Source organism: Echiichthys vipera (genome assembly GCF_963691815.1).
Source record: "Echiichthys vipera genome assembly, chromosome: 4".
NCBI classification, from domain to species: domain Eukaryota; kingdom Metazoa; phylum Chordata; class Actinopteri; order Perciformes; family Trachinidae; genus Echiichthys; species Echiichthys vipera.
The window spans coordinates 24218445-24246141 of record NC_139829.1 but is presented as its reverse complement, the minus strand read 5'-3'; the positions used below and the strand labels follow the sequence as shown (position 1 = coordinate 24246141).

The 27697-nt window shown below is 40.1% G+C and overlaps 1 protein-coding gene across 6 annotated transcripts in view; it reads left to right on the top strand.

Moving 5' to 3' along the window:
* The window catches only part of trpm3 (transient receptor potential cation channel, subfamily M, member 3), a gene marked incomplete at both ends in the record, with an annotated part of 133644 nt that overhangs the window by 5897 nt on the left and 100050 nt on the right, over positions 1–27697 (top strand). For 2 of the 6 annotated variants that reach the window (XM_083912676.1, XM_083912675.1), the window contains one exon: positions 20306–20405. The exons of 3 other annotated variants lie outside the window; for them this stretch is intronic. In XM_083912676.1, coding sequence (XP_083768802.1) covers positions 20316–20405 — 90 coding nt within the window. Of the gene's footprint in view, positions 1–20280; positions 20406–27697 lie in introns of those variants that run through there. One more of the 6 variants, XM_083912677.1, reaches the window with a different exon arrangement.

The window sequence follows — 27697 nt, the reverse complement described above, 5'->3', positions numbered from 1 at the left end:
AGATCTGTCAGTGAGCGGCATCCTCCTGAATTATGTTTTGTCGAATTTCATCTGCATATTTTGTCAGTCTGCGTCATACTGTTGTCGTATCAGGCAGAATCTGCTGAGTGTCCGCACAGCCAACTCTGTCCTCTGTACTCCTCTGTAAAAAAAAGTCTCTAAGTGAAGACAACATGTTTCTCACTAGAATCATATATGCCAATATTGTGACAGCCTCCATTTAGGTCTAGCCAAAATACACTTAATACCTTTTTATTAAATTCCTTCAAAGTCTTCCCTAGATAAGTCATATGAGCCTAAACCGACATGGATGTAAACTGCAACTTGACTGGTTGGTGAAGGCATGCAGCAGCAAGGTGGTAATTATTATTTGCTTATTCATTATGGTTTAATCTGAATTACTGTGCTGTATCTAATGCTGTTGGCCTTGGTGACTAAACAATATTGCTTCTGCATTGAATCAATCCATCCATCTGACCACTTAAGTATTCAATCAGTTTTGTCCCACATCATGTGGGTTACATGTGTGTTGAATTGGCTATAATTGTTGTTGTGTTTTTTAAACTAACAATGTGTCGGGTGAAATTTTGAAAACTATGTGACAATGTAAAAATGGATTTAAATCAGTGACAGGTTCAATAACCCTTACATAGTATGTATTACCGCTCCAAAGCCATTATATATCCCTCTTCCAAATATCTCATCCCTCACCTTATCATCATTACTAAAGGTTACATTTTGGATTCACTGCAAGAAAAAAGACAGGCTTGTTTTTTTTAAATTAAAAGTTACACTAGTTATTTTGGGATATTCTGTACAAAAGGGAGACAAAACTGATAATGTGTGGATTGTCTTTACAATGAACCCGAGTGTTAGTTAGTAATTAGTTCATGAGGCAGAGGCCAGAAAGAAGCAAATACTTTATACGGTTCCTATGGAAACAGTGCATGGTTCAGTTGTTTGATCAGTGGCTCACACAATTAAAAGTGTTTTCTGTGAGTTATAGTAGGAAATCTGATATTTGATCTTTTGTTGTTTGGTACACTCCACCTATGGAGTCGGGACCATCTGGGCATTGTGGAAATGGGCATTACTTACAGAGATCTGCAACTCCGTTTACGTTCGCCTGATTCTCTTCCCTGAATGTGGCTGAATCCACTCCCTTTGGGAAATCGGTTTTGCATGCTACTCAGTGGTAGGATTTGTCTATGATTCATTCGATTCACAGAGGCCTGTGTTGGGGTGCCGCTTAAATCCTTCAGTTGGCCTTGTGTCTGGTAGGCCAGATTTGAGTGGTCCATTCACCCCTGATGTCCCTGGCCTTGGCGTCTTGCGAGACCAGTCAGGAGGTAGGTAGCACCTTGCACCTAAGCATTCAGCTGCAGCAGACAACTTCTGGCTGTGCTGCCAGCTCAGAGGGTGGCTAAATATTGTACATTTGTATATACGTAGTCCCTTAGTTGGTCAATGGTGGGGATTTCAGGATTCCATTACTGCTCCACTTCTTTGTGAGGTTTCTAACATGTTCCCATCCATATGGAATATGTAGCTGGCTGGAGTGATTGTCACAATATGATAGAGAACTGTAACTTACATTGTAACCTTTGTTCTCAGATTGAAGAGACTATCTCTCCACTTTGCATTCACTCAGAATCAGGTGTTGATCAAGGAAAACCAGAGTGACCATGCACACCTGTGCCTTATACCCATGTGTGCCAGTACTACTGGTGTGACTTGAATAATTATCCACTGATGTGGGGACATTCCCTGTACCTACATATAGAATATGTAGCTGGGTGGAGAGATAGTCTCATCACTCAGAGAACAACGATTACAATGTAACTTACAGTTGCCTGAATAGCAAATATAAACTATGAAGGTCATTTCAAGATGTATTTCACAACTTTAATTTAACACATTATTGCTGGTAATATGATTCTAACATGAACAAGAAATTGTGTTAGATAGGGAGACTAACAATAGCCAGTTTGCCGATGTACGTGGGTGATGTGGCTAGCTACTGCAATGTAGTGTAAATTAAGTGTGAAGAAAGATGGACTGTACAGTCCTACTAACACTGTTGTTATCTCAGATTTGTTGAGTTGTGCTGTTCAAGCTGTGTGGTTTCCTAACAAACACAGTGTTTTTCTTGCTTTATTTTCCCTGGACCTGCTAGCAGCATCCTTACTTTCATTGTTGACACAGAAAATCCCATTGACAATCAACATCCATTGATTTTTTTTGCCAAGTAACACTTTCAACTCTTAAAATCTACTATGTGTAGAATGTGAAAATTTTTTCACTTTAGCAACTCCTAGTGTCAAAAACAACACATGTGCACTGCAATCTAAATTACCACGTTGGTCTGTCAATGCACATGATTGGACAGCATGCAGCAGGGTGACAGCTCACTCTCGGCAACGCAAGATTATAATCCGTCTCTCTCTGCATCCATGAAATGAAAAACTTCATGGTATATGAGGTTTACTTTGAGTGTGTGATAAGTTAACTGGGTGACTGGCTCGAGGCTGCTACAGAGGTGCAATATCATCAGAAGGCAAAGCAAAGGCAAGGCAAGGCAACTTTATTTGTATAGCACTTTTCATACACAAGGCAGACTCAAAGTGCTTCACAGCACAACATGTCATGAATTAAAATGCATTACAGAAAGACAAAGAGAATAAAAACATAGACAATAATCAAAACAGTGCGGACGTTAAAAGTGCGAAGATTTAGCAGAAAGCTTAGGTGAACATAAAAGTTTTCAGTCTAGTTTTAAAAATGGTCAGAGTGGGTGAAAGTCTTACATCTTCAGGAAGTTTATTCCAGCTGTTTGTTGCATAATGGCTGAATGATGCTTTCCCTTGATTTGAGTTTACTCTGCAAACCATTACCAGATTGGCCTCAGAGGATCTTAGTGATCTAGAAGGCTTATGTAGTGGGATCATATCAGTGATATACCTCGGCCCTAGGCCATGTAGTGATTTATATGTGAGCAGCAGGATTTTGAAATCAATTCTCTGATGTACAGGAAGCCAGTGTAATGATTTAAGAATTGGTGTAATGTGCTCACATTTTTTGGTCTTTGTTAGAACTCTAGCAGCAGCTTTCTGAACAAGCTGTAGCTGCCTGACAGTTTTTTTTGGGAAGACGTGCAAGGAGACCATTACAGTAGTCTAGCCTACTGGTAATAAAGGCATGGACAAGTTTTTCTAAGTCTTGAGCTGACATGAGCCCTCTCAGTCTTGTTACATTTTTAAGGTGGTAGTAGGCCGATTTTGTTACTGATTTGATGTGACTGTCGAAATGTAAATCAGAATCCATAATAACCCCAAGATTTCTGGCTTTATTTGAGGTTTTCAGGGACAGTGATTGAAGGTGTTGGATGACTTTAAACCTTTCTTTCTTAGCACCAAAAACAATTATCTCAGTTTTATCCTCATTTAGTTGAAGGAAATTTTGGCACATCCAGTGTTTGACTTGCTCAATGCACTTGCGCAGAAGATCTATGGAGCGATAGTCATTTGGTGATAGCGCTACATAGATTTGGGTGTCATCGGCATAGCAATGGTGGTCAATGTTATTATTTTGCATGATTTGTCCTAGTGGGAGCATATAGATGTTAAATAAAGTCGGCCCCAAGATTGAACCTTGGGGGACTCCACACGTTACGTTGGTTTGTTCTGACACAAAGTCGCCAATGGAAACAAAAAAGTTCCTATCTTGTAGATATGAATTGAGCCAGTTTAAGACTGTGCCTGAGAGCCCCACCCAGTTTTCCAACCTGTCCAAAAGTATTGAGTGGTCGACAGTGTCAAATGCAGCACTGAGGTCCAATAGCATTAATACTGAAGTTTTGCCAGAGTCTGTGTTAAGACGGATGTCATTTATAACTTTAAAAAGGGCCGTCTCGGTGCTATGAAAAGGTCCAAATCCTGACTGGAGGTTGTTGAAGAAAACGAAATATGATCTGGGCAGTCCAGTTTGTGTGTCCATTAAGTTTAAATGATTATCAGATACAATGCTTTTATTGACATGAATGAGCGAGACAGGGTTTTTTTAACGGTGTTAATTGGTCCAAACACAACCTAAAACAACTATTAACCTCATTACCCAAAAATCATGAGCATCAGTGAGTCTACTTACCTATAGTGTTTGCTCACTCAGGTTTAGCAGTCAGTTTGTATTTATGCCTTCTTATTTAGAGAGAATGGTGCATTATTCGCCGCCCTGCATTCTGACTTTGTTACTTGCAGAGAGAAGATATTCTCATACTTACATAGAATCATTATGTGGCTGCACAGTTTCACCACTTGCTTCTCTTGATCTTGCCTCATGATGATTAGACGTGAAGTTCCAAGCCAATCCTGAAGTTTCGTATCTTTGTCCATCTGGTCATATTTTAAAGGATTGGAATCTTCTGAAACAAAGCCAATTCTGTTGTAAAAATTACAAACAATGGCGGAAACATTGTGCCAGCTGACGCAAATTAAACTTGGCTGTTGTCAAATGTACAGTATGTGTCTGTACTCAGCCAAGTATTAGTTGTGAGGGAAGAACTTCCATTCTGTAACATTGAGTTACTGAGTGTTTCTGAAGCTCCAACAGACATATTTCTTCTTTCTCGCGGAACATGTCACATCAGTTTCACGAGTCAGATTATCCTAGCTAAACTTTCATTCATATATAAATTATTTAAGAAGATCAATGTTTTAGTTTTAAGCAGGAAGTAAGGAAAAAGGTGTGCCAAAGTCAGATTTAACATTTAATTATCAACATTGCATTTTTCTCGCTCCTTTATATATTTTTTCAGATCAGACTCTGGAATTGGATGTGGATCAGGGTGAAAAAAAAACATGACCAATTATAACTACACTAATTCAGATCCTAACAAGTATGTTTAGTTAGGTTCTTTTTAATTATACAAGGCATCCTTGATAGTAGTGCACAGTCAATGGCGTGAATAGGACTCACAGTGTATTGTAAATTATTAGCCTATCAAAAGACACCCCATATTAATTAAAAAGAAATTAAGAAGCAAAGGGAAGTGAAGCAGACGGATGAGAGAGCCATCATGAGAAAGGGTAATGGGTGGGAGATGGACAGAGACAGATGTGTGGCAACACATCAATCGCCACAGTGCCCTGTAAGTGCATCACAAATAAACCAGGGACTACAAGTAGCAAAACAAAAAGCCTGAATGCATGAGTAATAGTATTAATAGTAGACCTAATTGGTCTCTCCGTAACTGTCATGTCGCTTCTGAGACTTTCATTTCACTTTTGGTGGGGCTGAGTCATAACAAACCTGAGGCCAGGCTGCTGGCATGCCAACATAAGTCCTCAACATTTTAATCTGCTTAACACACATTTCAGTGGCAGACCGGCGGTACAAATAAGCTGTTTATTTGATGGCAGTGATGGTGTGAGTGTGTGTGCGGAGGATGTTGACAGACATCCGTAGCAACAGTAGCTTGGAAACAGGCCGAAGTATCATGTAGAGTTTGCATAACCAGTGTACACGCTGGGAGGTGTTAGATAGTCGGGGAATGTGCTGAGGAGACGAAGCATCTTGAGTATGAAAGGACTTATGTGTATTTGATCGTGTGTGCATGTGATACAGACGGAGCTTCAGGTGTGAGAAGATTGAATAGGCAGGGTAATTTTGAGACCTCTTAATTACAACCTATAACTAAAGTGGTACATTTTATCTCTTTCTCTCAATCTCTCTTTCACACACAAATACAGTGGGGTGCGGTACGACCCTTTTTTTTGTTGAAGCCTTACTAAGAAGATCTACTCCCTAGATACTATTCAGAGAGATGGTGTGGATGGTGAACTTTTCAGGGGGGAATAGAAAGGGCAAAATGAACTCCGGCCCTGAAAAAGAAAAGGGAGGCAAGAGGAAAAGGTTTGATAAGGTCACATGGCAAACTTTTGTCGCTGTGGAAATGATTCCACCACTCACCTTGCTGAGATAATGACCACACCTGACAGATATCACGTGTGTGGAAACATGGACTGCCTGATAGAAGGCGTATCCTGACCTGAAAAGCACTCATAATCGCCATCGCTGCAGTTTGACTCCAGTTCATTCTATGATGTTACAGCCTGCAAAGTTCCACTGAACTATCTTGTGTTTGCCTGCATTGTCTGCCTTTGTCTGGTTAAATTACTAAGAATAGATAAAAGGAGCTGACAGAGTTTTGTAGATGAAATACCACATCCTACACCACAAAGGGCTCCTTGTTCTTCTGTAGTCTTGAAAATGCCATGCAGACAAGAACACATACATGGGTGTCAGAAAATATGAAACACAATTCTACATTTATTTTGGCTTTTATTTATCGCCTCTTCTTTCTCACTGTTTCATCTGCGGATCCATTCACCCCCCCAATCTTTTCTCTCCATGAGATTTAAGAAAGGCAGAGATTTAATGACAGCTCTATAATCCTTTCTCTCTGCAAGGCTTTTGGATCATTTGTTAAAGTGAACTGTATGAGAACACTGTGAGGGGTTAATGAATTAAATTGAGAAACAATTTTTCATTATATCATTCTAATTGAAGTGTGCTATTGTCCTTAAGTTAGCTTTGTCCCAGCTGTGCTCCTTGCCTTCCAGGCCAGTGCACTAATTCTGAGTGGCAGGGATATGGAAGTGATATCACTTGTTTGCACACATTTTCATGCCAAAGTGAAAGAAACAGTGAAATCCGCTCCACCTGGAGTTCAGGATTAAAAACTAGAGTGGGCTTCTTATCTTCTCCACAGCTGTTTAGATGACACACACATATGCACACCTGCTGTACATACAGAGATACATTAGAGGAAACCAAACAATCAAATCATAAATAACCAGAAGGTGCATAATGTTCTAAAATTCCAAAATTACTAAAATAATGAAATAGAGACACTTTTGTTCATTATCACCAGGTAGCATGGGCTTTTTTTATAAACACAGGGCAGGCTGACTTGCTAAAGCAATACATCAATACATAACCTCTTACAAAAGAACATGATTTAAGTTGCTCCCCTTATGGATTAGTCAGATTACTGGCATGGGTCCTGATCAAAGCTTTTTTAAACCCTCCTCTAAGCAGCCTTGCTCTGAATTCCTTCTGACTAAGTTATCCTCACTCAGACAGAGGAGGTGTGAGGAACAAAAATGGCAGAAACGTTTTGGAGATGCTCAGTCATGCCTAAGCCAAAACAGCTTCCATTAGACAGTTCACATTAGATTACAGCTGTTTTGTACGCAGATAGAAATGATACGTTTTAGTTTTTAATGTCCTTTACTCTTTTCAGAAAAATCTAGAGCTTTTTCCCCCCTTCAGATTTTGGTGCTATGTGTTGAAGTCATGAACATAGCTTGACTACGAGATCTTTACTGGCCACACAGCAAAACCTTTACTTGAGTTATTGGCTCCTCTTTCAGCCTATACATTTTAGTACTGAACAGCTCTAGTCAGCCTTGGAAATTGTTCTGATATCAGCAGAAGTGCTCTTTATTTTAGATGACCTTGCCTTTAAAGTAAGCTGTAGGAAGCCCTGGTATATTTTAGTATACCAATATTTCATGAGTAGAAAACAGTAAGGTGTCATCCAACTGACCCTCCACAAACCTGCAGCCAAAGCTAGAGGGCACCCTATAGAAGGGAGCTCCGTCTTTTTAATGTAAATGTAGATATTCTTTTTCATGTAAATTTAGATATGTCTGAGGAGAGATCCGTTGGTCTGAAAACGGTGTTGCACCCTGTCTTTGAACTGTGGCTTTGAAGCTCTTCTTTCCGAGCTCCTCATATTTATTTCCTTGTGTAGCGGTGTGGCAACAATGATTGCCATAAAAGCCATTACCTGGGGCCTCGGGGCCACGGGGCTGTGGGTCTAGCTTTATTACACCGACCCGCAAGACCGTAATTACACTATATCTACGTTGCTAGAGCAACATGGATGTTCTCAACGGCTAATGCAGAATTTATGTCAGGGGAGTTTGGCATTTTGTTTTCATACACAGTGTTGCAGGCAGGCATTCTGTATGCATGTGTGTTTGTGTGTGTGTGTGTGTGTGTGTGACACCTTTGCAGTGGGGGCTCATTTTAAAGTCTAGAAAGGTTGTCCCATTACTTGTATCTTTGTTAATAGCACTTTTATTTTTGAAGTCACTGAGAATTGAGATAAACTAAAACACTCTGCAAGTGAAGCATGAATAAATTTACATCATAGATTTGCCCTTGTGTGTTTATTATTGCAATCAGAAGAGAGGAAGGCAACACCGCATTACCTTTTGTATGAAATGACTTTACAGATGGATCATCTTCCCTCTAAATTAAACAGAGGTTCTACTTTAATTTTCTTCCCCTGCCTTTTTTCCTGTATTTTATAAGGAAATTGAAATTGTCTTAATTCCTATAATAGTGAGTTAACCAAGTTGCAACTGAAGACTGTGGAGGAGTCATATACACACATTCGCTCAGAGGGCTAACTTGGCCTGTTAACATGAACTTCACTTTTACCTTGAACGTCCCACTTAACCCTATTCGGAAACCTGGCAGTTTACCTGGTCTACTATATGTTAGGGCGAAGTCTACTGAATTGGCACATACTAATTTAAGGCTATTATTTGATATTCAGGATCTCATCTTGCTTCCTGTGCACCCATCTGTCTCTCCTCTCTAGCAGGAGTAGTGGATGACTGTCAGACATCCTTGATGGACGATGACATCATCCACAGACACAATCTTAGTCTATACAAAAAAAGGGAACACAGTCATATTCACTTCCCATTGCTGTTCTCTATCTCTAGCAATAATTTCATCTCCACTGGCAACAACGACTCCCCCACAGGCCATATAACCTCTGGAGCGTGGCAGGTTTCACATTTTTTGGGCTAATCCTATTTTACCCTGAGGCACATCAAATGTAGACATTGCATTATCCTCTACTATAAAGAAGTTGACACTTCCTGCCAAGCTCAGCAACCTCACTCATCTCATCTCGTCCTCTTAGTTCAATGTCTAGAAATATAGATGAAAAGACTCAATGTCTCAAAATGTTTAAAGACAAAAACTTAATTCATATACAGTATTTGGTTCAGACAAATTTAATTGCTCAGGAGTCATATGGCATCGGGTCTTTTTATGTATTAACCTAGTTCAGAAAAAGTTGTTGTTACTTGTTAGTTTTGCTCTTTATGCATCCACACTGGTGGCTGCCATGGCATACATTATGTTTTTGGGTTGTCCATCGGTCCCATTCTTCTGAACGTGATATCACATAAAAATATATTTTTTTCAAATTTGGCACAAACTTCCACTTGGACTCAAGAATGAACTGATTAGATTTTGAAGGTCAAAAGGTCAACGTCACTGTGACCTCAGAAGCATTTTTTTTTAACTCAAAAAGCTAATTATGACAACATTTCACACAAATGTCTAATAGAATAAAATGAGTGGTGAAATTTTATATCTAAAAGGTCAGCTTCACCATGACATCATAATGTTCCACAAAAACATATTCACTACATACAGTATAATATGCAAGTCTAGACGGTTTGCTTATAAACTGCATGGTAATGCATTGGCGGTAATTCTAGTTTATTCTAACTTCATAGATAGACATAAATCATAAGGTAGAAACTGTATGACCCAAATTTCCCTGGTAGACCGTTAATGTTATACACAATTAAACATTTCTCAGCCTCATTGCCGCTGCAGGAATCAGATGGAAAACTTTATGTGAAAGCTTGAATCGCTTCAGCTGCTTTAATGCAGCTACATTATGCAAAACAGCAATCTAATGCTGGCATCCAATGATATGCGTGAAACAATAACACAGTGTTATCTTAAATGGTTGAGTCCCTTCATTTCTCCCTCCGCCATACCCTCCTCTGTTTCTCTACTTTCCCCATTGTCCTTTACTCGTAGTCATCGTTGTCTTCACTCTAATTTGACCTCTCAGTCAGTATCACACTGGTGTGTCTCAGAGCGACTGCAGTGATGTTCTCTTGCCATGGTCCATTGTCTCACCTCTCTGCGTCATTGGACAGAAGATGAAAACACATACCTAGGATCTCTTTTCGTTATCTGGCTTCACAAGTGCAGTCATGCTTAGCGGTCACATGATGGTGGATATAAACTTGATAAATCAACCCAAGCCATGAGTGTATTAATATAAAAGGGGTGGTGTTTGCAACATCCACCAGTTGCAAACATACAAGTCTTCTGGCAGCTTCGCAGAATATTTTACAAATGAAGAGTCAACTATAAAATTAGACAAATACCAAGAAGTTAAACAGACAATCTAAGCTAAAAGCAACACAGTTGCAGCTGCTAAATACAGGAAGGACAGCTGGTAAAAAAATTGGCAAGTGTGTGAATGCATAAATTAAAAGGCTTATAATATCACTTGACAACAGAAAGACACAGTTACAAATCGAAAAGTGTGCCAATGAATGACAATTTTAGCCTTATTCTTTCAGCTGCAGCCTCGGAGGTGTGTAGTTCTTTAATCAGTGTCTGTTGTAGGATGATATTGGTATACAAAAACACAATGAAGTTACTTTGACATGCGCACAGTGGGCTTTTATACGTGTTTATCTGTTATCTTGAACATAACCTGTGCTGTAGCAGGTTAGGTGTGCAGCATAGGTTACCATGGCGATGAACACTGGAAATAAGTGAACATCAATCGTTACACAGAAAACCCAGGGTTAAACCTGAAGTTGCTCACCCCAAATCCTGCTTTGTAGTACATGGTCCTGAACTGTATTTCTGTATTATTACAGCACATTCACCATACAATGTAGGCTACATTTTTTGTGACCCTTGTTGTGTTGATGCTTTTGGTTCACGGAAGAGCGGCTGAATGCAGCATAGAGTTGTTTTATATACTGAGGGTTTACATTTGTGTTACCTCATTACACTCATAGAGTCCCATTGTTCTGTTAATTTGAAAAACATCGGCCTGTTAAAAGTACCACATACCAAAAGAAACAACACTTATATCAAGTATGAAGGAACACATTTTGTTTACTAATGTTGTGAAGTAGTAACGTTTGCATGTACCTTGATTGTTTAAGCAGCCCTAATTTGTAAAGTTACAAAATAACAGCATATTAGTTACACATGACACAGTCAGGAGGATACTTTGCAGTATAGTTTGCTGTGAACTTCTTTTTCTAATTATTCCTAATAACAGTTCTATGAGTATGGGAACTGCAAGCAGAGCAACAGGGAGTAGGAGATGTGACCAGAGAGAAAATTGTCAAAGTTTGTAAAAATGCAGCACAGTGACGATCCAGCTGTTTCGTACTCCTTACATGTATAACGCGGACCATGGTGACATCTTTTTTCAGTTTCATACTGAGCATTTAATGTTAATTAAGTCATCTGTTTTGGCCTCGCCACACATCTCACGTAAGCTGCACATAAGCTGCGCGTGAGTTGCACGAGTCTTGTAACTTTTTTTCTGGCACCCTTGTTAACAGGTTGGAGGAGCCACAGCAATTCACAGCAAAAAGAGACAGTATCGTCTTTTGGCAGTCGTATTAACATCATAACTGTGCATGCAATCCAATTTCAATGTGTACATACAGTATGTTGTAGATGTCACAGACATGCAAAACATTTAGCTATTTATATTTAACGTAACAGTTGTGTGTGAAGACCACAGGTGTGTGAGCCACAGTAGTTTTAAGTGAGGTAGCCGTCACACTGCTCATACAGGATGTGTGGCTTGGCCTTTAGTTTGTCTGATGTCCGTCAGGTTGTAGGACAAAACAGCAAGACAGGACGTACAACTGAACAAAGTCACTATGTTCAATCTTGTCTGCAGGAACAAATATTGTGATTTATGGGATGCATTTTATGTGGTTATGGTGAGTGAAAGAGTCAGTATCTTAACCATAAATCTAATGGTGCATGTCTTTGTTCTACAACTGCCACCATGTAGTCGTAAGATACTTCTGTTATAGGGAATGCCAAATGCCACATTAATAATTTCTATTGCAGAGAAAAGAGGATTGACTCTTGCTGTTCCTTTGTCAGACTACCTCACAGCATGAAATAATATGTGCAAAACTAAAAGGTTGAATTTATCTGTGGGACCATTTTTAAAGACCTCCTTCCTTCCATGATTCAAAACTTTAATACCTTCTTCTCCCCTCTACCTCATTGCTATTCTTGTCTCATTTACTGTACTCTGTTACTTGTTATATTTACTGTCATATCATATCTCCTGTCTTCCTCTCCTGTCTTCTTGCCTTCCTCCCTGCCACCCATGCCCTATCTGTGTCACTTTTGTGTCTTTTACCAAACATTTAACTGATACCAGCACATTTCGGCCCATTGAATTGTGAAATATGAAATTCACAACCAAAAAGATTAACATGAACAATTTTTTGATCTTTGTGTATGTGTGAGTGTTGAAGGTTGACAGTAAATGCGGAGTAACTCAAGTTACAGCAGGAGGAGTTGAGGAAAATTATCAGCGCTTACAGGGGAAAAAACGTTTCCAAAAGAAAATGAAGGGTGAGAAGTTAGAAATTGTCTATTGATTTATAACATGGAGTGCATTCTTAATCATGATTGTAAGGCAAGTTTTATTTTACTTAACAAACCTCATGCTGCATAACATTAGCCTACTTTAAGTTATGGTGTGGTTCAAATATTATTAAAGTAAAAGTACAGCATCAAAATATATAAGATCCCGACGGCCATTAGTCAACTGCAGTCAGCATCGTCACACACTCCATAGCCACAAGCAAGTACTGATGAGACTGAACATAACTGACCAGGCGCCAACCTTAGGTTATCTTCTGCTGCTCCAGAATCTACAACGGAAGAACAGCATATGTGGACTCTGCCTTAGCTCCCCCTCCAGTAGGAATTTGCAATATTGTATGGATTTTGACTCTGCCATGTAACTAGTAGAATACTGGCATACTGGGAGACTTGCTCCATGCACTTCCTGTAGGCGGACAACGCTCTGCGCGCTACCGCTAGAGTCTTCTTTGTGTGCTTCTGCATCACTGCTCTCCATAACAGCTCGCTTGACACCTGTTGTTGTTCTTGCAATCGTTTCAGTCAGGTTAAATCCATGGTTAAATCACCACCACAATGTTTCTTCCTACTTTGAAAAAAACAAAATGTTGACACATAAAACCGGCAATTCAACAGCAAGTATTTGTTTATAACTCACTGTGAAACCTGTGTGTTAACTCTGCAACAAGTATCTATCGGTGTGAAGCAAAAATCTTAATTGGTAGAGTAACTGAGATAATTGAGATAACAAAGAAATGTAGTGGAGTAGAAGTAAAACGTAGCATGAAAAGAAAATACTTAAGTTAAAAAATAAGAACCTCAAACTTGTACTTAAAGATAAATATACTGTGATATAATAATCTTACCATCTTATGTAGTGTTGGAAGAAGGTGCCGGAGTGCCAAAAAAAAGCATCAAAATAGAGCTTGTTTATAAAAAATAAAATAAAAATCCAGGATATTCTCTTCAAATGTAAATGTTGTAGTGTAGAGAACTTTACTCACCTGAAATAACAAATGTTAGCTGTGTTAAAGGATAGACACATGGGAAGGATTATTATTATTATACATCATTATTTTTAAGTAATACCTTCTCAGTCTGTTACCCCTGTTTATCAACCATTGTTTGCACCTGTCAGTAACATTTAGCAGTCCTGCTATAGAGGCCTAAAAATGTGGATCTGATTTCAGTGATGTGAAGACGGATACTCTATGTAACAACTTGTGGGACATGAGTAAATATTGTTTATAAGGTGTGTTGCAGACATTTTATGAAGCATCGAACTGCAATAGGACATTGGCATGTTAGCACAACTATGATTGGATGCACAACTCAGTGGTGGTGTGTGTGTGTGTGTGTGTGTGTGCATGTGGTTTCATCCCGCAGGCTAATAATCATTGCCACTCTCCAGATGGAAGAGTGTACTCGACTCAGCAGAGGTCTTCCTGCTTCCTCAGGGCAAGCGAAGTAGGGGGTAGTGTGTGTGTGTGTGTGTGTGTGTGTGTGTGTGTGTGTGTGTGTGTGTGTGTGTGTGTGTGTGTGTGTGTGTGTGTGTGTGTGTGTGTGTGTGTGTGTGTGTGTGTGTGTGTGTGTGTGTGTGTGTGTGTGTGTGTGTGTGTGTGTGTGTGTGTGTGTGCGCGTGCGTGCGTGCGCATATGAAGGGAGATATTGAACAGTCACTTACCAAAAATCCTTCAAGGAATGAGCATCACACAGAGAAGAGGGAGAGGAGGCCAAATTGGACAGAGACTTTGGGCACCATCAATCTACAACAGACAACTTTGTTATCACAGCCATTTAGCCACTTGTTTTACTGTTTGTAAGTATGTGTGTTTCCATTTGATTATTACAGTCCTCAACACTTCCTGGACCTACAAGTACGTTTTTCACCATGATTGTCTGTGTTGAAAAAACATCTGACTTAAATCTGGGGTAAGCAAATTATTTTTGGAGTCACTGGGCAAAAATCCCACATTAAGCTTATTGTAATTCAAGTGGCCTGAGAGAAAATTGGACTACTGCACCTTCTCTTGGCTCTGTTTTCAGGCTTAAGAAAATGCGCTGAAGTTCTTATAAATCGATGTAATTAATGGGATTGCAAACTGCAGTGTTATAAGAGGAGATTGATAGGCTATGCTACAGATGCATTAATACTAACTCCGATGTCAAGTGCTTTGGCTCTAAAGGAGTTTAAGAAGTCATCACATTTAGACACAGATTGTTCCAAGCGGTGGGTGAGAGATGAAGACATGACAGAGTTGAACAAGTTAAAAAGTTCGCGGAGATTATGAGAGGTTTTGTCAATAAGATTGGTAAAGAACTGAGCCCTGGCATTTTTTTTTATAGCCAGCTGGTATTTATCCAAGAGGTCCTTGAGAATTTGAAATGAGATCTGCAATTTATCCAGCTTCCACCTCCACTCTGCCCTTCTACATGCTATCATTATTTCTCTAATATTACTGGTATTAAGCCAAGGTGAGGACAGAGGCTTACGTTTATTTAGTTTTGACCTGTGCAACAGAGTCAAGGGTGGCCAAAATTGTATAGTTGAAGATTGAGACAAGTTGTTCTGTTATCACTTGAGGCAGCCCTGTCTTGATACTGATGGAAACCTTAATAGGAAACAACAAACACATTAACTGTGTTCCCAAGTTGTATGTCTGCAGCTGCCTACAGCTAACCCTGTGGTGTTACCTTGACAACTTGGTTAAAAACACTGCAAGAGAGTACTTTTTGTTTCTAAAATAAAGTTTAATTCCTGGGAGACACCATGCACAACTGACCCCAACAAAGAAACTGCCTGTAAAACAAGTTCAATCTGGTTCTGTTGGAGCAGGGCAGGTCACTATAGGAAGTTTGGATTTAAATGTTTGGGGGATTTTGTGTTCTCCTCTTCACAACAAATCACAATTAACTGTCAGGACAAAATAAGTTGATGAGATCTGGACACTTATTTGGTGTAATAAATAAATAAATATAAATATAATTCAGTAAGCTGAGCAGTTGCAGTGCAGTTAGTGTATATTAGCTGCACTGAGTCACAAACAGGAGCTGAATCAGCAGGATACTCTAAATAAACGGAATCACAGCTTCCTAAGGTAAATCAAATGGTTGCCCAACTGTACACATAAAAGCTTTGGTTCAAATCAAACATACTGAGTAACAACACAGAGCACCTCGGAACATAATTGACCAAAATAAAGTCTTCTTCAACATGTACCCAACACTACTCCATCGAATTAATGCTAAACTAGGGGGCGGCATCATGAATAAAAAAAATATAAATTATAAATTTCTCTCTTTTGGTTTCTGTTTTTTGTTTTTTTTTAATCAAAGGAGAACACATGCCATTTATTGAGCTGATATGTATGCTGTAGCACACCAAAAATAATTTCAGTTGGAGTGCAGGCACTTGTAAACACATCATTTTTTTGACAGGACTCCAATTACAGTGTCGTGTATAAAGTACAACATTAATATTCCACTAATCTCACTGATCTCCTCAAGCATTTCTACCATAGAGGATTCACATTTCAAATGAGCGAGCGGCTTCTCAGGAGCTCTTGGCTTTGTTTGAATGGCGGGTGAAAATGGACTTCTTTCTCACTACTGTCACAGTGCAGATAGGCGATGTCAAAAGGTCTATTCGTAGAAGAAATGTGTAGAAGTGGGCTACAGAGAACACCCACTCAGTGTTATTATTACACATTAATGTGCTCACACACACTTACAGCAGATGATGAAATGTGCAGTTTCTTCACGGCTGCTATTGGGTTGTGAAATTATTCAGACATTCACAGATACACACACACACACACACACACACAAGCACGCACGCACGCACACACACACACACACTTACACACACACACGCACACACACACACACACACACACACACACACACACACACACACACACACACACACACACACACACACACTAACTTATTCTTATATTTACATAATACCACATAAATCCACATCTGTAGGCAGTAGAGCGAAGGGACTTTAGTTGGCACAGTAATCATGCTGTGCGTACAGTGTGGTAACTGACAAAGTTCATAGTATATTCTGCGATTCATATGTAAAAATGCTGTTTACCTCGTTCTCATCTTGCTTCAAGATAAATGACACATTTTCTCGCTTGAACTGAAAACTTGACTGACAAAATATTTTTGGATATGTATTGTTTTGCCTTCATTATGTGATACAAGCTCTGAAGCACTTAAAAGTAAGTCACAGTAAATTGCCTCCCTCATCTGCCAAGTTAAGCTCCCACTGGGAGAAATGAAACACCGGGAGAGAATTAAATCTCATCTCGTCTGGTCTTGTTCTCTGCCAGTGCTGTAATACATTTTAACGTTGTGATAATTTGCCACGAAGAGTGAGAGCATAAAACAAACAGGCCACTCTGCAGCAGGTGTGTTGAACTGATGCCCCCTGGTGGTTGCAGTGTGTATCTCGCTTGTTTGGCAGTAAAATAATAGACTTCTTCCACTCAGTATCCAAATGCATTTAATAATAATTATTTAAAAAACAGTCTTTTTGGCTCTATTCTAGTTAAGTGACCTTTTTTGTTTGAAAACGATTAAGAATGTTTACTGTAGCATTATATACCATAGGAATAAGGTTTGGATGTTGATGCCCAGACTGAGATAGGTATTGAACATTAGAAGGTTGCCATCTAGAGTCAGGATTCAGAGTGTGCAGAGTTTGCTGAACCATTTCATTGGTTGAGATTAGAGTGTGAAGCGAGAAGGTTGGGATCTCCCAGAGTTCTTGGAAGTTCCCAGGGAAGCCCATGGTCAGTGGAGTACATATTATTAATGCCAGTCCCTGACTGTCAGGGGAAAACACCTACCAACTGTGAGGGAGCGACTGAAGAGATCAATAAGAACTAAATACTATCACCTATGTGTTAGAAAATCATGCCAGCAATATGACAATGTATCATTTATAGTTTGTCATTAAACCATTATTTTTACAGTGACAATTAGGGCTGTCGCAATTATTACATGCCTGATCAACTTTATTTGAGCGAACATATATGATTTTGCATAGTTCTCTACAATCAAGGACATTATAAAGTCACTATATATGTTGCCTCAAATAGAAAGTGAATTAGATGCGTTCTGAAGCATGTAGCATATTTTCAAAAAAATGAAAATGTAGTATTTTATCATTATATTGAGAACAGTTTCAAGTGAAACAAAGAGTACTGGATAATTCCAGCTGTACATATGTTTATATGCATATACACAAATCTTCAAATGATATTCCCTCAAAATATTTCACATCATATGTTCTGACAAATTGGAGTCATTGTCAGCAAAATCATGATGGTGACAGCACTAGTGTCAACGTGGAGTGGCCACCCTGTGTTGTAATCAACACCTCTAAACTCTCTTGCTTTTATCCCTACTACAGAGAATCACATCATGCATCGCTCCTCAACCGGTCAAACAATGTCAAATCTATCACAAAGAGATTTGTTGAGTTCTTTTTTTCATATCTTTTGTTTTGACAAGCATTTTGGTGTTTAAGTGTGAATCCGTAAGTCCCTGTAGACGGACTGTCAGAGCAACTTTGTATAGAAACAAAGGCACACCAAACACCAACAAAGATAAAACAATAACAGCTGGCTAGTTTTACCTTTATTTGTGTTTTATAATTAAGCATTCAAGTCTTTGAGAGCTGTACTCGACTGATTAGTTTAACCATTGTTTATATTCTCTGGGTTCCTACAGTACAGCTCTGTGGATGGTTGTAGTGTCACTGTGTGCACAAATAACATTTAGGAAATGCTATTTTCAAATGCAACAAAAACAGTTAGAGTAATCATTTAGCCTCTAGTCAAAATCTCAGGCCCGTGCTCGTGTATACTTCAGGGAGGGACACACTGAGCTGTCGGTCAGTTGTCGGTCCAAGTTGGCCGGACGCCCTTGTGTTTGTGTTGGCACTAGTCAGCCCGCATCGGCTGTTTTTTATCAGCAGCTAAGCCGTCTGTGAGTGAAATTGCCCTGATTGACAATTCAGTCAGTGCACAAGAAGAGAATTGGAAGTGAGAAAAGTAAACAAACGGCTTAAATCAAAAGACAGTGAGATAGAAAGTAAACTTTTAAATTAGGTAAGATTTCTTTTCTTTTAGCCACTGAGCTCTATAGCAGAAACGGTTTGTAATCGCTTGCACACTGTAAATCTAATTTGTCCAAACTGGCTATTTAGCATCTTGAGATGTCCTGTTGGCCTTCCAGTGTCCCTTTTCGAATGACAAAGACAGATTACCACCACCTGCTAGTATAGAGTTCAAGTGCCACATGGAAAACGTTTTTTTTTTTTAAAGATACATTTTTTGTCAGTTTTCAAGCCTTTTACTAGATAGGACAAACAGGAAATGGGGTGAGAGAGAGGGGGAGACATGTAGCAAAGGGCCGCAGGCTTGAGTCGAACATGCGCCGCTGCCTCAAGGACCTTCAGCCTCTTTACATGGGGCAACTGCCCTAACCACTGTTCCACCCCCCCCCCCATGGAAAACATTTAGTTTCAGCCGTGTGGAGGCAATCCCAGCCCAATTTTTCTCAGTATTTTTAGTAGAGCACCTTTAAACTTAATATCAAAGTATGTCAAACTGAACTGCTCCAAATAGGAGAGGGGGAGGTGCAAAATAACAACCACATTTTTAGTGTTCTTATTTTAACCTCTTTAATGCATTAATATAATGTGTAGTGCAAATCAGTAAGTAGGTCGTACTCCTCTCAGCTGACACTATACCAAGTTGTTTCATGTGCTTCAATCCTCAAGCTCCATCTGATAAGACAGAGTTTTGACTCCACTTCACCCATTTTCCTTTTGACCACCATACAGCCCCTCATTACATCTCCTCCTTTTCCATTCTCTCATTCTTGCCACCTCTCTCTCTCTCTCTCTCTCTCTCTCTCTCTCCCTCTCTCCATCGCTCATCTTTTTTTCCCATGCGTAGAAGCAATCTTTTTCTTTTCATCCTCATAGTTTCAATTTCAGCTTGTTCATCAGTTGTGTTGGATCTTATTTTATGTCTCCCCATTCAATTTCTCCCTCCATCTGCCTGCCTCTTTCTCTTCCATTCTCTCTCTCTCTCCTCCTCTCATCTTAGAGACAGTAGTGTGCCTGCAGCCTCAAATCCAAGCCGCTGCCTGTCAGGCTGCTCCGTTTATGTGCTCTGCGCTATACTCTCCTTTCCTCTCCTCTCTCCTCTGCGCTATACTGCACTGCACTGCTCGTCTCTCCTCATCTCCATTTCTCCTCCATCTCTTTCTATCCTTTTTCTCCTTCTCTACCTGCGTCCCTCTCACTCTATACACTCTTATCTCTGCTGTGCATTGCTGCGCTCTGCTCCATTGTTTGGGAAAATACTGGACACTCTGGGTTTTTTTTCTCGCCAGAGCTGAGTACACTCTGGCTACTGGTGGAAGAGGAATCGGATGTTCCTAGTGCTCCAGGTTTGGCTTGCCTCGGACTCTTTGGATCTTTGTGGGCCAGAGACAAGGAGGGGGCAGGGAGGGAGGGAGGGGGCGCGGGGCAGAGAGCTGCCCAGGTGAGAGCTTAATCTGCTTGGTGGAGTAAAGCCTTCAAGGTGGTGGCGGTAGTGGTTGATGGTTGTCCGTTGTGGGTCATGCCCTGGGACTTGCATGCTTTTCGGCAGTTGGAGTTGGAGACCCTCTCCCATTTTTGCAGCATTAATCCTGGTCCCGGGAAAAGCCACCGGGCACCAGTGGCTGCATCGTGAAGAGTGGGCACCATGAACCAGCTGGATGCACCACGGCCACTCAACTGGACCATCAGAAAACTGTGCCATGCAGCTTTCCTGCCATCTGTACGCCTGCTAAAGGTAAAAAGAACACAGGGGAGGGGAGTGTGGGCTTGAGCTAAAAAAAAAAAAACAGATGCTCAGGGAGATGTATAGTTAAATATTTCCGGCAGTCCTTACCTGCCACTTTCCAAAGGAAGATAAGTAAAAAGGGGTGTGAGGATAGAAAATGAATGCTTGATAAGATGCTATGCCAGATCCCTGGCTTCCTTCAAGTGTACTTAGTGAATAACCCAGTGGATATAAGGCAGGCTTTCACAGGGGATAGAGGGACGGATGTAGTTGAAAATGAAGAGTAGTGTGGCAAGACTGCAACCATAAAACTAAGCTTTGGAAGCATGGGGATGCGCAAAGAGGAGAGGATAAAAATGGAGGCGGGAAAAGTGGGAACACGATGTTAAAGAGACGCACACAGAGAGTGGGGCAGAGGAATGGAAGAAGCAGTGACAAAGAAAGTGTCTTGAAAGAAAAAAAGCACAGATTTATAAATGATTGAGAGCCATTAAAAAAAAAAAGAAGGACGGGACAAAACATTGACATCAAGGGATGGAAAGATATCATTGAATGAGATTGGATTATCTGGGGTCCAATGTTGGAAATAGCAAGCGGATTGCACAAAGGATGAAGGTGAAGAGACCAAGCAAAAGGAATGTGGTGGAGGCAAAATGAAAGGTAGATGGTGAATGTAAGAGGCAGAATATAAGGGAAGAGGGCTCTATAGGGATGAGTGAACAGGACTGTTGAATTGGAGATGACAGACAGGGACGGAGGAGGTGTAGGGAAGAGGAGGCTGTGCAACATCAAATCCCAGAAGACAGGTGTTAAAATAATTAAACAATGCACCTTGGTATAAAACCTTGTGTTGGCATTTAGTTAGCCAGTTTTGGCTGGCACAACACACCTTTTCATCTCATCACCTGAGTCGAGGTATGTAACTTTATCTATATGCATGACGGTATATTCATCTTAATATCTGACCATGTGCGGGTACATCAGTGTATTTGTGTTTTACTGCCTCGGGGTAGGGGGTTGAAGTTCACATCAGGACATAACACAAATGGGCACTCCCACACTATCAAAGAACCCTGCACTAATTACTGCAATGCCTGATCACATCTGAACACAACCTAAAACCTCATAATTATTAATTAATTTGCTTTTAAAAGCAAGTTACAGGCATTGTTTAAGGAGGGTATTGTTGGAGGTCTTGAATGCCTCTTCTCCACTCTCCTTTGATCTGGTTTTATCAAAGTGTCTCACAGAAGGCTGTTGCTGTGATGCTGAAGCACACAAGCAGAGTGCCTGGGCTCACGTCAGACATTTGCATTTGTATATCATGGATACAGTGAATTAATATCAGTGTAAAATCCTTGACTGTGTGTGTGTGTGTGCGTGTGCGTGTGCGTGTGCGTGTGTGCGTGTGTGTGTGTGTGTGCGCATCGTGAGCTTGTTAACATGCTTTACATGAGAATACAGTTTTGTTAGTGTTGTCTCTGTGCATGTGTGTGTTTAGAGTATTCAGAGCACTCCAAAGTGCTGTAAAAGCAATGCGCCATACAGTGTTCCCAATTACAAAATAAGGCATCAATTTCACCAGTTAACATTTCTAAATCATGACTTGTTTTGTTCCCAAAAATACCTTTTCTAGGTAGATCCACTGAACATCCTCGAAAGTTGAAGTGAACTTATAGAAATTGGGTTAAAATGATGGACTTTTACCCTTCCCTAAGCTCCCCCAGACTTGAATAGATGATGTCAAGTGAGATATTTTAGATTTAGTCCATTAACACTGAAAAAGTGATTCCCTCTGAGGGACTACACTAAAATAAATTTCATTTGAATATAGGGCTTCCAGCTGTGAAACAGAAAATGTTCCCATCCCTTTTCCTTCTGTGTCCATGAACAGTTTACGAAGCAGCTCCAGAATTACAGAAACAACATCATTACCATAGTGTTATCTCTGCAGTTAAGCTAAGGAGATAATTATTCAAATGAATTCAAAATGAATTCTAAAATAATAAAAAAATAATTAAAAAAAGAAGAAGCCATTTTTCATTTAAGGTCAATCGTGGCTTCAGAATAACTATCTTAACTGTCACTGCTTTTGAAAAGCTGATTTTTATGCCTCAGTGTCAACAACAGCCATGACCATCTGTAAGAACTGTCTGTCTGTCCGTCTGTCCGCAGAGGCGGAGCCAGACAATCTTCATTGGGGTGGCTAGAAGTAGGCCAGTACTCAGTTTGGGGTGGTGCAGAAATTTGTCTGCAGGTATGGCCAGGCCCCGACCACAGCGACTTCCTGGTTGATCCAATAAGGAAGTGCCCACCATTGCAGTCCTCCGATTGTCCACTAGGGGTAGCGGCAGGATAGAGCAATTTCTCATTGACCCCCATGTTAAATAGGCCGTTTTTCACAGCATAATTAAATCTAAAAGCCTGGTACAAAAAGTCTGTCTAGTATATTTAGGTCATAGCTCCATGACAACACTGAGGGGGGTGAATCTTTTTTGTACCATGCTAGTTTTTATTTTATTGGAGGTTCAAGTTTATGAATAATTAGGGGCGTGGTCTCCTGAGTGGCAGCTAGCTGCTGGCCTTCACTTCGCCTCCGGGGTATACGTCAGCCAGATGGGCGTATCTCCCTCCCCCCGACGACACATCACTGCCCTTTTTTGGTAAGAGGAAATGAGGGGGAATCAAACCTCGACGGAGATGCTGCGTCCATTTTTTATACAGTCTATGGGTAGAGGATAGAATTTTATGTTTGCTTCTGGCCCTTTGCTACATGTCATCCCTTCTCTCTCCCCCTTTACTGACTATCTAAAGCTATACCTATGATAAAGGCAAAAATGGCCAAAGATTATCTTAAAAACATGTCTGTAAATGAGAGACTTGTAGGTACCCAAACAGCTTGTTTTCATTCTGATATATTCGAATATGGCCATGGCCGTTTTTCCCTTGCCAAAATTAAGCCTATCTTTAGAGCATCAAGCCACCTCCATTTGTCCCATTCTTGTCAACGTGATATCCCAGGAACACCTGGAGTAAATTATATTACATTTGGCACAAACCTCCGCTTGGACTCAAGGATCAACTGTTTTGAATTTGGTTGTCAAAGGACAAGGTGACATTGATACATCCAAAACAATTTTTTTTGCCGTAACTAAAGAATGAATTGTCTAATTATGCCAAAATATACTACCTAAATACCTTTTAATGAATTCTTTAAAAGGCTTCACTACACATGTCTGGACAGACATGGGTCTAAACTGCAACTTGACTGATTGGCAGAGGCATTGTATAACGGAGAGGCGGTACATTTAGTTAATTTTGAGGTGAAAATCGGTTTTAATGTCAGAATTAGCAGCTGAAACTGTGGCCCGGTGTTAGTACCATGGATGAAGCTACAAGGGTCCTTGAAACTGTGTCTGTATGTGAGTCCTCTTAGGGAGACATCAAGCTGTCAGTGTGAAATTAATGTAATAAGCCTGTCATTATTGTTGGGAGATTTCTGCACGACAAGCACTTTTCTCCCATGTCCCTCTAACTCATTACTTGTCTGTTGCTGCCAACTGCATGCTTATGCTTACGCGTGCACCTGAGTGTGACTACAATTTATAGGCTGTCAGTGATGTTTTGTGTCTTCCTTGGGCAGGACAGTATGTTCAACAGATTGTGTGTGGGTGTGTTCTTGTCTCTGTGCACATGGAGTATGTGTGTATATGTATGTATAGAGTGTGTGTGCCACAGTTCACGTTGCAGCAAATACTGCGAGAGCCGGTGTATGAGCATATGATTTGAACATTGTGGTCTGCTCACAGTGGGAGAAAACCGTTACAAAAAGGAAATTAAATAAATAATAAAATAATAATAAATAAGAACTGCAATATTTTAATATTGAATGGACATTGCACGTAGAGATACCACGCCAAGAGATGTTAGTATCTACATCATGTAAGCACTCCTACAATGTGCGTCTCCCTAAGGTTTACCAGTAATCTAATCTCATGTTTTAGACAAGCACACCCAACCTACCCTGCTGATGACCCCAGCCAGTGATGCTTTGGTGATTTGACGCAGTTAATCAAAAACTCATTACCACTTTCACCATCTCCTTCGTCCACCTCCATTATCATTAAGCTGACCACGCAACGAGTGCAAGCTGCATGTGTACATGTGTGCGTGCATCACACAGACCTGAAGCATGAACAGATATTGATCATTTGAAGATATTATTTTCACAGGGGCAAGACCCAGATGCCCACAGCCTTGATGGTGGAATTAACTCTTTTTGAGCTATTATCCATTAGAGATCCGCAGCTTGCAATGTTTTATATATTGTGTGTGTGTGTGTGTGTGTGTGTGTGTGTGCGCGCGCACGCAAATGTCCTTGAGGGCAAACTTGGTGTAAATATGTTGATTTATTTGAATGTTTTTGTCTCTGTGTTTCTTCAAGATAAATATTGTCGAGTTCTGGGTGAATGGACTGGATTTGTCTGCACAGACTGTAGCGCTACACTAACTCAACACTGAGGCGTTGTTTTTGGGTTTTCCAAACGTTTGTCCGTACGTCCCTATTTTTGTGATTTGCAATATCTCAGGGACCCCTAGAGGGATTTTCTTCAAATTCGCCACAACTGTCCATTTGAACTCAAGGGTGAACTGATTAGATTTTGGAGGTCGAAGGTCAAGGTTACTGTGACCTCTCAAATGCATTTTTGGCCAAACTCAAGACTTTCTACAGTAATATACTTTTCATACCAATAGAATAAAAATTATGAAGTGACTACATTCTATACCCAAATGGTCAACTTCATTGTGACATCATAATGTTTCTGTCCATTATTCAGCAGCTTAACAGAAAGGGCAACATTTGGGGCCCTTCCACACAAAGACGTGTTCTGCTGTAACCGCAGCATCCACATGGAGCCGGCATTAGTGGAGCCGGAAAATGGGATATTCTGAAACCGGGTCCCACCCTACTGATGTCTGTGCAGTGCTGCTGCGTGAGAGGAGAGAGTGGGGAAAGATGGACCTCAGGGGCTATAGAGTTTGGTTACTCTGAGCAGAATGCATTGGAATTAATTAAGCCTACCATATATTTTTCCCTTTTCCCCGATGGTCTGAATAAGTCGCTAAATTCGTTGCTAGTCGCTTTTTATAAATAAAGTTGCTAAGAAGGTCGGGGAAGGGGCTCAAGGCAGCAACTGCTGCTAGTTGAAGACAGTAACTTCAGAGTGATACATGCTTTCATGTCAAGGCCTCCAAAATACGGCAAAAGTTTCCAATAACATCAGAAACAGTCGCTAGATTTGTCTCTAGTCGCTTTTGACAAAAAAATGATCGCAGATATTTCTTGAGCCGATGCCGTGTGGACAGAAAACTTTTTAAGAACAACAAATATAAAAAAGATTGATTTCTATCATGCGGATGTACCGTTGGTCAGATACTGAATTGGTGACACTAATCTTGAAACTTTGGTGAGTAAGATCATCTGTGCTGCCAGGCTGAGGATATGTGTATGAAGCATCCACATTTCACCAAAAACTACACCTACATACCATTTATTATGTAAGTCTGGATAGCTGGATGTAAACTGCCATTTGACGGTAATGTTAGGGTTTATTAATGATCCCGAACTTACAATCAATCAGGTTTGTAGTGTTAAACAAGTAATTGAATTCATTACAACAGCTTCCCATTGACCTTTTAAAATGGCAAGCAATTGGTCAAGTGCCACTTCACAGAAGACTAATTCCCCTATTACACAAGGGGAGCCGAGGTGCTCCCTGAAATAGGACACCTAAAAGAAGAAAAAGCACACCTGGAGTATCTCTCCGAGCAATGTGCTCTCATCCTGTCTGTTTAGCGAGAAAGTCCCCTAGAAACAGTCATAGAGTCATACAGTTTGTAGTTCAATGTCCCTTTGTAACCTTGCTCTTTTACGAGACCATGTTGGATGCGATTGACATTGTAGATTTAATAAATGTTTTCTCTCTGTCAGAGCTTGTGTCTTGCTCCTGATATAATTATATTTCTGCAACGTTGACAGCTGAGATTTTTTACAAGCTCAAGCCTGGGATTTTGTGTAGATTCAGTGGGATAAAGTGTGAAACAGTAAAGAGTATTTGACAGAAAATCGAAATATGACAGGCTCTCTAATATTTCACATTTTGATTGTGTGCTTTGAAAACAAATATATTACCTTGCTTTATCATTCAACATTTAGTTGTCTTAACTACCTCTCCGTTTCGAGGGAATTTTAGTACACATCTCATCACCCTTTTTAAGAAATAATAAAAGGAGTTAATACCTCGGCAGTGCTGTTCCCTAACTGTGTAAAGAAAATGCTGCATACAGTGAATACAGTAATACTCTTTTATTTTGTTCACTTCATGAAGTCATTCATTTTCTGCCCTCCCTCTCTTGTCTCTGCTTTGCATTTTTCTCTGCCGCGTCCTGTCTTTCTGCCTTTTCTGTCTTTCTCTTCTACCTCTGCCTCTCTATTTCAAACAATGTGTCCTCTTCTCTCTTCTTGTCTCTCTCTGTCTGCCCTTTTTTTTATTCCAGTGCTCCCCATAATCATAAAGCATAGATAACACTCCATCTTATGCAAAATACATGGGGGACAGGATGTTGCTGCTAAAATGATAAATCTCACTCTCTAATGCTAAAAATACATTTGTGTTACATAAAAAGATACACTGTTGCAGTGCTTTGTATTATCTAGTTTAGCTGTGCGGAGTGAATATGCATGGGAGTTCCTCCTACACAGCAATAATAATGCTATTTGTAAAAAGTTTTATACTTAATGGGAATTCTGACACCAACAATATGCAGTATAACCAAGAAGCAAAGTACAATCTGCCACCCATAGATGGCACCACCCATTTCTGTATCTAGAATAGATACAGTCGGGTCGATAGATACAGAAGATCTCAGCATAAAGATTGTTGTGAAACTAACTAACAGTATAAATCTTGGCAGTACAGTAGGGTACCTTGTATTCACACGTGTATGTTTTTAGTAGCTTTTATTACATGAGAACAGAACTTTTCATAACACAAGACCGTGATATGTATTTTCTCCATGTATCTGATCTATATTAGGGAGTGGAGGTATATTTCTACTTATATACTATACATATACTTGATAACAAGTCCCAAGTTTGATTTAATACCGTGCTTAAAACGTCATACTGTTTTGAATTGGTAATCCAATTTAATGTGATCTATGGAGCAGTTTAAGTGTCGCTTTTTCCGGCTGAGATGAGTCTTTCGCGTTAGACCTCCTCTATATGTCGTGTGCCATTT